The 10,112-nt window shown below is 41.4% G+C and overlaps 1 protein-coding gene across 1 annotated transcript in view; it reads right to left on the bottom strand.

The window, feature by feature from the left end:
* The window catches only part of UROC1 (urocanate hydratase 1), a 41,724-nt gene that overhangs the window by 29,325 nt on the left and 2,287 nt on the right, over positions 1 to 10,112 (bottom strand). Inside the window, exons 2-4 of the mRNA XM_010161953.1 lie at positions 5,844 to 5,974; positions 3,104 to 3,197; positions 2,031 to 2,090 (exon numbers count right to left, since the gene is read on the bottom strand). Coding sequence (XP_010160255.1) covers positions 2,031 to 2,090; positions 3,104 to 3,197; positions 5,844 to 5,974 — 285 coding nt within the window. The remainder of the gene's footprint in view (positions 1 to 2,030; positions 2,091 to 3,103; positions 3,198 to 5,843; positions 5,975 to 10,112) is intronic.

Genomic DNA, 10,112 nt, shown 5'->3' with positions numbered 1-10,112 from the left:
CAGGAAAGAGATACTAGACTCACTGTCTTGCTTTTTACTTTTTTTGTTATATGAAAAAGTTGAATACTCAAATTCTGGTTCTTGGACAGAACAGGTAACCAGCTGAACTCTGAGATAGAACTTTTAGCACTGAAAGGCACAACTAGTGAGAAGGAGGCAAAAGCCTTTCCTAGCATAAAGAACCGTTCTGTTGTCTGCAGGCCTATAAAGTTAACTCTGGACGTGGTTCTTTCAAAACTGTTCAGAAGAAAGCACAGGTCTGCGTGGATGATCTAAACTAAACTGAACCTTTTCATCAGGAACTTTGCAATGACAGATTTCCAAAAGGCATGTTGTTTTCAAGCCACAAACAGAACAAAATGTTCTGTCATAACCGAATCATTCATGTGATTCCTATCCTAAGTAAGCAAAAACAAAAAGGTTTTGTGTGTTCTGCTGTGAAACAACTGCAGGTCATAGCTGTCGCTTGGATGAGAATGAGAGAAAAGAGAGTATTTCAGACTTTGGCAGAGCTTCTACTTCACCTTGCAGCCCAGCATCTGCCTAAGGGATGTCAGTCCTATAAAGGCTACCCTATAAGCTGCTGGCACTGCTCCCTTCAGAAATGCTACAAAGCTCATGTAGTTAACAGGCATTGGTTAACTGGCATTTACTAATTAATACACAGAATAAATAAATGGTGTGAACAGCCGTGGTACCTTTCTTTTTAAAGCCAGAAGAGTTTTGCCTCAAAAGCTGCCTATGACTTCTATTCAACTCCCATTTACCAGATTAGGAAACTGAATCATGGGTTTTGTCTCTGCCACAAACAAAATATCACAGTCAAACGGAAGAAAATCCAGGTGTCTCGGTTCCATGCTGCTGGGAGGAATCCATTCCTCTCCTCTAACCAGGAACTTCACTTACACATCAGTTTGGCTTGGATTTTTTAATAAGCAAGAGACCAGATTCAGGTAAAGCCACAACAAGGTGCATTCTTGATCACAGAAGTTGGCTCCTTAAGTCAGCTTTTGCTTATGTAAACTACAGAATCAGAAATCAAGACCTTCCCAGCCTTCAGGAGCGATGCTGCCCTTCAGGGTGCCATAGCTTTCTGCCTGTGCCTTGTCTGTTCTGCACTGCAAAACAAAATGCCACATCTCCTGTCCCCATTCCATGGCCTTGGGGCATAACCACAGCTGCAGGGATGATGTAGTTTGGGCATTCACAATAACCACATTTGTGCCTATCCACAGACTCTCAGGATGGTTGTTCATCCAATGTTCCTCCTGCCACCACACACCTGGAGAGCATTCAGCCCCAGAGGGTTTTTTTTCTTGAAAGAATAAATTGAGCTCATATAAAATGTAAGTCTAAATATGTTGCTTGATGCCAAACATCTCCTGAAGATGTTTCCCACATGCATTTTACAATACTTTGATTAAAGCAGGTGTATTTATTGCCATTTTTTGATAGAGGAGAGCAGATTATACAATCACACCTTACATATCCCAGCTCCAATTTTACACAGCCTTTACCACCTGCCCATTGTTCTCAGAAGATCAGGGGTAATGTTGCTAGGCCTGACAGTAAAGTGCACTATGATCTGGTGCCTTTAATAAAAAGCTTTTTTTTTTTATTCCACTACTTGTGAAAAATGTTGCAAAAATACCAGAAACAAGCAAGCAAAAGATACAATTTTTTGTTTCCTAGAATTCATTTTTACTCTAAAATTATCTGTGCAAAATACACAGGCACATACAAATGCAGAGAAAGACAAAGAACTGGTCTTTACGTCATCATACACAGCTTGGTATGTTTATGGTATTATGTTTAGTATTTCTGTTGGGCTGTCTGTGCTCTCTTTACTAAATAAAGCTCTCCCGATCCATGCAGTTCATAACTGAGCATTCCTCTACCCAGACAGGATGTTTTGGAGTATTTTGAGACAACGACTGCCAAGAATGATCACAAACTGCCTAAGCCAAATGTGCATGGGGGAGGGTGAAACTGGGTTTGTGAAACAAGTTGCAAAAGCAGCAATGTCCTACCTGTGCCCAGTTGCTGAAGACCTGCCCATTTCCTCCGTAAGTGACAAGCTCCTGGGGAAACTGGAAAAGGCAATTTAACAGTAATAAAGCAAGCACCTTTCTGAAATGTTTCACTTTATCTCCAAGCTAATTTTAATCTCAGTAATAAACCTTTTCTAGAGCTTTCTAGTGCATCAACACCATAGCTTCCTGAAACCAGAAAAATACCATCACAAAAGTGATAATTTAAGACAAAAAAAATCTTGTTCAAAATGAGGTGTTTGTTATTGTTACAATGGTATTTTGGATGCAGAGTGCTACAAAGGGATTCCTTGATTGCAGTTTCTGTTTCAGATCAGGTTTAGTTGCATGGCCTCTCTCCCCTGCCATTTGCAAAAAGATGCATTACACTGGGTAGTGCTTGTAAGGATGGGCTTCGGTCCAGTAGCCGTCTATTCAACCTGTCCTTGAGGGATGAGCTTTCAAAGCTACAGGAAGCATCAGCACTGATTTTTAATGGAAGTTGTAGAGGCAATGCACTGAGAGCTGAAGTCTACCTATCTCTCAGACAGCGACCAAGCTCCTGTATACAGTGGGAGCTGGAGTGAGCCCAGTTGGTGGTGTAGGAGGCCTCAGAGGTCTGCATTAAGTCCAGGACCCACTTTGCTGAATTAAGAACTGCATGCAGCAGGAAACTAAAACCCTTAACACAAAAGACCCCAAACCCCAGGAATCAAAACATAACCACAAGAAGAGCATAGAACCACCTTTAGTCCCTTGCAGGCTTAGCCTCACAAAACGGACATTCTAGCATATCACCCCAAAAGGCGGCTGCCTTGGCACTGCTGAAACTGGCCTACTTAGCTAACACTCACAGCAGGGGCTGGAACATACCTTGGGGCACAGAACCAGCAAAAGGCTGATGAACAACTAAAATCCTATTCAGTCTACAGAAGGAGGATCATCTACAGGAGGATTAATTTCAGCTACACGCCCAAACTCTTCAGTCTTTTCCTGAGAGCACATACAAGAAGTAACTTGCAGATTTGCTGCTTCTCTGTGAATCCAGCTTCTTTATTTTCACTGTATCTTACCTGAGCCACTGAGGGATCCAGATTATTCATGATCATCAACATAATGGCAGCAGCTGATTTGGTCTTGCAAGGGTAGTCTCCTATGGGGTATGCTCTGAAACAGGAGTCACAAAAATTTAGGAGAGATACTCCAGCTCACAAGGGCAATCACAACAACATAGCCTAGAGAAATATCCCTGCATGCCAACACATTCCTTCATTCAGGAAGGAACTTTAAAAAGTGCAGATCTGAAATGGCATGTGCAGCCTAACAGGCAAATCAGGTTTTCACTGTTATCAGAACTAAACAAAATAAAAATTGCATTGTTGAACCAATTAATCCCAATTGTTTATAGATATGGTGACCAGGAGTTCCCATTACTTTTAACTGGATGATTTCTGGGATGCTGGAGCTGGCTTCTGTAGCACAGTTGCCAGGCCAAGAAGCCAAGTCCTGCAATACCAAAGAAAACAGCATCAGTGGAAGTTGCCTTCAGGCTCATCATCCCTTGTTATTTAAGATCCTATCTAAAAAAACCTGCCCAGCTTGAATTTCAGTTGCAAAGAAGATCTCAAAAGCTGAACTAGTTAGGAGAAGTATGGGTCTTTGTACTGAATTAAATGCCTTTCACCCAGAAAGTTGAGAGGTGAAGTATGGGAAACCCTTAAAGGTATTCTGAGTCAAGTTTCCTAGCACTAATATGCTTCAATGCCAACTGCTGCAATCATCTCACTGTTACCTTCTCCTCTACCACCTGTTATACCAAATTACTCTATAAAATTTCTAGTCCTAGATTTATACCGCAGCTCTTCAGAGCAGGGACACTTCCTTTGCTGTGTTTGCACAGGTCTTAGTAGAATTGTGCTGAGACCTCTAAGGTGTGATACCAAAAGGAAGTATAACCGTTGATCAAGAGTTTTGCTCTCTACCTTTCTGCAAGCCACTCCACCATTACAGATGCTGGAAATTCCTGAAGGTAGGTATTTGACATGATTTCTAAATGGTCTTCCTTTTATTGGACCATAGATCTTCAGTGGCTGGACAGTTGCTTTGTACAGGGAAGACAGCTTCACTGAAAAGGTTAGGCTGAAGAGTGCCAACTACAGAAAAATCGCATATCTGCTGACCAGCTCATGAGCCAAGATCTGGAATGTATTTTCTACAGATTTAGCAAATGGGCTCCTCCCATGAGCATATGCACTTTATCCTAGCTTTTTACATCAGGATACTAAAACAAATACCTTGTAGTCATTGCCAGCCAGGAGTGAAAGCATTTGAGTTTTTCCACAATACTTTATTATTGTTTTCTGCTTTCCTAAGCTTGATGTGATAAAATAAAAGGATATTTGTGGAATGATATCAATTCATCAAGAGGGGATATTTGCACATAATATTGCTCAGAAAATTAAGAAACCCAAAGCTCAGATATCAGCTGAGCATGGGTGGTAAATGGAAAAGAACCAAGTTGGACTGTGCTCCTTGGGACATACAGAACAACAACAAAAAATCACATACTACCAGACTAAAGAGAACAAAAGGCATTTTCCTAATCTGAGATTGTAAGAGTCTATTAGAAAGAGTGATCAGTGGAATGGCTAAAGAAAAAAAATATTTGAAGCTATCAAAGAATCACTGGTGCCAGTGATGGAAACAAGCTGGTAGACTGTCTCATCCAAGCCTGAGTGTCCTCATCTGTAGTTCAGGGCAACGTCCTCTGATGTCCAGCTCTGCAATAGCTTTCAGACAGTCTTCCAGTTGTCTTTCTATTAGCTGAATTCTGCAAGAGCTGACCTCAGACTAGTATGAACAGCATAGAAATATAGATGTCTGTGGAAATCAGTGCTTTCTAGTTGCTTGCTTTATTCAGATTTCTGTATAGACATTAACCAGGCCCCTGCTGGATGCAAAAAGGAATCAATCAGTCTAAAAAAAGCAGCTAGCCCCTGGCAGCCCTCTCTAAAATTGTTCTGCTTCACAAACATTAGCCCCATCAGCCCTAGAATGAAGTGATGCTCCAAGATCAACGGCCAACAGGCACAGCATATTACAAACCAGGGTCAGATACAGTTTCCAGTGATGGAAAAAATCACTATTTCTCTTTTAAGCCCAGAAAGCCTTCTCTGAGACTGGGAAATAACCAGCCACTTGTAACAGGTCCCAAGCCATTCACTCATCTGAACTTACCCCTTGATTCAATTGAGACTTGACTTGCAGCAGCTCAGGACTATTCCAGGTTTTCTGTCCAGGTTGCAATCAGAGGTCACCGAGTAGTGACTGGCCCCTAGAAACTAAGTCTTGCCATTGGGTGGAGCATTTGGGAGCTCTGTATAGTACCAAGCACACAACCTTGTACAATCTTTTCCCTGTGGTCAGTGGTGCTGAGCTTTCTATGATCAAGACTGTCCTGGCCCTGCCACAGCCTATGCAGAAGAGTGCACAGTGTCACCCTACTAGTCTCATGGGACTCTCACGAGGACAGAGAATAGGATGAAAACTGGAGATGAAGGATCACTGTTATGCAACTTTAAAGACCATCAACCCAAAACATACAGTATCACTCACTGGAAGTGAAACCGCTGCTACCTAATGACACACAGATCATCCAATTCATTCAGATCATGCACTTCATTAATGTTATGACATGGCCTCTACAAGATGTAAAATAGGACACAACAATGCTGCTATTTAAAGGTCATTTCCACAGGTGAAAGCTGGTAAGCAAATGGCAGTCAAATGCAATGTGAGCCATCCAGTCCTTACCTCATCTCAATATCTGGAAAGAATCTGTACATATAAATATGGCCGTACAGCCGGAGTTCTTCAGCAAATTCCAGTACCAGCTTCTTTTGTATTTCAGGCGGGAAATAACGCAAGGCATTGCGCAAAGCCAGCTGCCAAAAAAAACCAAGAGAGACAAAAATCGATGTAAAAAAGAACTAGAGGTTAATGGGTAGCCCTGAACTTTAATCAGACTCAGCTGGAAGCCTGCCTAAGCTATCACAGGAAAGGTATCATTTAAAAGGCCAAGCTCACACCGGGGGAGCTCCCTTCTTGTTTTCCTACTGAAGAATTTCCACCTGCCTCCTTTCTTGTAGATTCAATTCCTGTACACAAGTAACCCTCCCCTCTCCACACCCACCAAATCTGCATGGAGACACCTTGGAGATTTGTTAAGTAGTTCTCAATCCTATCGATATCAGACATGGATGAATTCCCTCTCACAGTGCTAGGGGGCACTGAACTACCAAGGAAAACATTGCTCAGAAATCCTTAAACTGAGACCCTGAAGACCTAGAGACACTGAAGACCCTACTGTACTTTGCACTTAAAAAAGGGAGTTATGTGACATACTCCCAGATGAAGATGTTCTTGAGCGAAGTCCATTTCATTTCACTACATTTAGCATTGTAATGCATTGCAGAGGGTGGTGGTTTACATTATTTTATTGATGCTACATTTAGCAAATTTGGAAATGATAAAGTGATTACTAGGCACTGAATTAAATTCTGCAGATGACACTATGTGGCTTATATTCCCTATGCCTTCAAAGACATTACCCATGGTTTGCAAAGCACAGTATGTCCTTTTGGATGAAAGAAACCATAAGTAAATCACTATCTTTAGTAACAGTCTGTTAAGTCATGTCTCTGTATTCCATATTGCATTTGATTGAAACCATGATGAGGATAAATGTTTTGTAATCTTTAAAAAGCCCATTTCATGTAAAGATGCTTAAAGATCTTGTAAGTTCCCTGACAAATGGCGACACTGTCAAAATGACTTTTAGTCGAAGAGATTCACAAATCATATGGAATTTCACATTTTCATTAGGCTGATTTTTAATGGCTGTGGAAAGGATAGAAAAGGATCAAGTTTGCTTCCAAATCTGTTAACAGTCTACAAAATCACAAGCAAAGCCCTGTGTTGGAGAGGACTGAACATAGCAAGCACACCTCATGTTTTTGACACCTGATATTGGCACTTCATAGAGTTATGGAAGAGGGTATGGTCTGGAGGAATTGAAGGGGTGGGCTGTAGTACAGGTATCTAGAACCATCCAGTCTAGGTATCATCACCATCCATCCAGGTAAGAAGTGCTGAAAAGCTCTACAAAGCCCTCAGCTCAGTAATAAACCTCATCATTCAACATGCCTGTGGTCTGGCTCTTTTGGATAGTGCTCTCCAGCCCCTTCACATGAGCGTGCTGGTCTCACTTACCCTAGAGCACACCAAAAGAACAGTATCTCTAAATATAAGAATGCCCCATACTAAGAGAGGTTCTTGTTGGCATATTTGCTACTGAATAGGCATTTGGGTCAGACCCTTTTGGATCAGTGAAGCTATACTGATTTACACCAGCTCAGGATCAAACAAGTAAAACCCTACAAATGAAATTTGCCATTCCACACAGAGAATGACAATGGGGAAAACCTATTTACTAGATGAGCAAATGCAAATTCTATCTTCAAATATCACCTTATTTTTCTCCAGCTAGATAAGCAGTCATGCTATTAATAAACACAAAAATCCCAGCTATATCCACACCATAACAAAATACGTGGGGATTTTCAAAGTCAACCTCAGGCAAGCAGCCACCACAGTGGGCTGCAGATCTAAGAAATTTCTAAAGTAAGAATAAAATCACATACACCCCTTACAACAACAAAAGCAAGAGGAAAACATTGCCACATTTGGCATTTTGGTCCCCTATGAGAACTACAGACAACTATCAGGATGAGCGTTTTGCTTCCAGTCTGGCCAGGGTCACCCAGTCTTTGATCAATATATTACGTGTATTATAATGAAACCGACGGCCAAATATTTTTCTTCACCCTAAAAATACAAGCAGAATCTGTTCAGATTTTTAAATACATTCATTTAGACTGAGCCTCTGTCCTATTAATGTTACACATTAGCAGAAGCCTGAATTTTGATGATGCAAACATTAATGAAACATGAACTTGGATGTTACATGAAGGGCAGGAAGGGCGCCTTGGTTGCACAGACAATAGAGAGCTGATCTTAATAAGAGAGGACTAAGACTGTGGCTTATTTAGCTTAACTGAACAAAGGTGACATTTGATTGCTGTCTTACTGCAGAATAAATGTCAAAGCAGGAAGCAGCTTCAGGGAAATGATGGAAGGAGGAATAAATAGCTGTGAATTAGGCATAAAAAATGTAGTCTTGAAATTAGAAGAATTTAAATATAAGATATTCTGAAACAGTTTCTCAATAGGAGAGCTGGGGCACTTAAAAATGCTTAAATGGAGCCTGGCTGCTTTATGAAAGAGCAATTGCCACATGTAACAAATAATTTTTCATATGCATTATTGAGTCATAAATTGAATAACCTGAGAAAGACACTCAAGGAGGAAATTCAAATAGACTGATCATCACGCTTTTGTGGAAGGGCAATATAAAGTCATTATTCCCTACATTTCATTAAAGCACCATATAAAACATTATTCTGACCTTTAAGTAGGAGTCATTTACCTATAACTGACACATTGCATTCTGAGTATTAGACATTGTGCACCTGATATTTAGGTGTTCTTCCTGTTCATAACTTCCACTGACAGAAGCTTAAGCTACACAGGCTCAGCACCTCTGAAAAACAAAGTCCAGAGTTCTTTGGTGTCATAAAAATATAATCAATTGCACTTACACTCCTGAGCCCAACAAGTTGTTTTAAAAAACAAGCACTCAATTTGCTGAGATACTGATTCAGTTCAGCTCAGTGAAATGCAAGCATTGGATGCAAAGTCTTACTCTTAGACCTGCCAGCTGGATGTAACATTTGATTTCTATGTTTAGACTCTATTCATTATTAGGGTGGGGGTTTTTTGTAATCACTGGCATCTATACAGTAAAACACCATCCTGCTGCTATATAATCAAGATTCAGACCTCTAAATGTCAACAAAATGTAGTCAAAAGAGCCCATGAAATCCTATTTCAATCAACCAGCTGTAACTGTCTTTGTTGGGGGATTCTCTTGAGAAATCAAGTAGACCAGCCTCTTTGTTAATAAATGTTATTTTCACAGATTGTGAAGTTTAACTACATTCTTTATCACCCAGATGTTCCAAAACAGAAGCAAACAAGTTGATTTCCCAATCCACATACAAACTTTTAAAAGTGGCCTCATTTTGGGACATGTAAAGCAACTATTAAGATCAAATGTTCTGCTTCTCCAAAAAGTTAAAGAGGAGCTTTAGGTGCTACATGCCTTCACAGGTTCTGGTTTTCAGCAATTTTTATGAGAATGTCATTGAGCAGCAAAGCTCAGCTGTTCCCTCAAGGACAGGGAACACAGCCAGCAGGACAGGCACCTCACCAGCCAGGGTGTAGCCTCATAGTACCTGAGGGAGGTGAGCAGGGCAGCCCAGGGCTTGCAGCCAGGTTCCTCCAGGGGCCCAGGTCATGAGGTGAGGTCACGGTGATGTGCAGGTCCGGGCCAAGCTAGGAGTGTAAGTCAGGATCTGGTCTGGTGATGGTTACACAGAGAGACAGGGCCCAGGAAGCTTCACAGTGACAAGTCAGCCCATAGGTTGGAGCCCACATCAGTGAGGTCCATGGCTGAGCACAGGGACACCCTATGACAGAACTGGGGACAAACACATCTCCAACATAACTGAGATTGAAGGTGCAGGCCTGAGCCTAAATGGAGCCCCTAAGCCTATGGGCAGAGGTCATGGGTGGAGATCTCAAGTGAGGCTCATCAAGGTCATTAAGGCCAATTACTGACCTCAGGGCCCTGTGATAGACACAAATGATCCTGAAACCAGGTAACAGGTGACCATGCTGGGGTAGCAGGAAGACTGTAACAGGATATGGCTCTAAGATGTGTAAAGGAACTGCTGCATGGATGAAGACACGCCATGTTTTTCTTGGTTCTGAGCAACAATGAGAAGTGCACATTTTTCCTGAGTTGCTCCAGCTTTACTGGCATGTCAATTAGTATTGAGCATGCAACATCCTACAATTTCTTTGTAGCATATTTACATTACTATACAGATGCTGAGAAAC

The sequence above is a fragment of the Eurypyga helias genome, unplaced genomic scaffold (genome assembly GCF_000690775.1).
Source record: "Eurypyga helias isolate BGI_N326 unplaced genomic scaffold, ASM69077v1 scaffold12892, whole genome shotgun sequence".
NCBI classification, from domain to species: domain Eukaryota; kingdom Metazoa; phylum Chordata; class Aves; order Eurypygiformes; family Eurypygidae; genus Eurypyga; species Eurypyga helias.
Note: the sequence above shows the minus strand (reverse complement) of the source record. Positions and strands in the feature narration are given on the sequence as shown.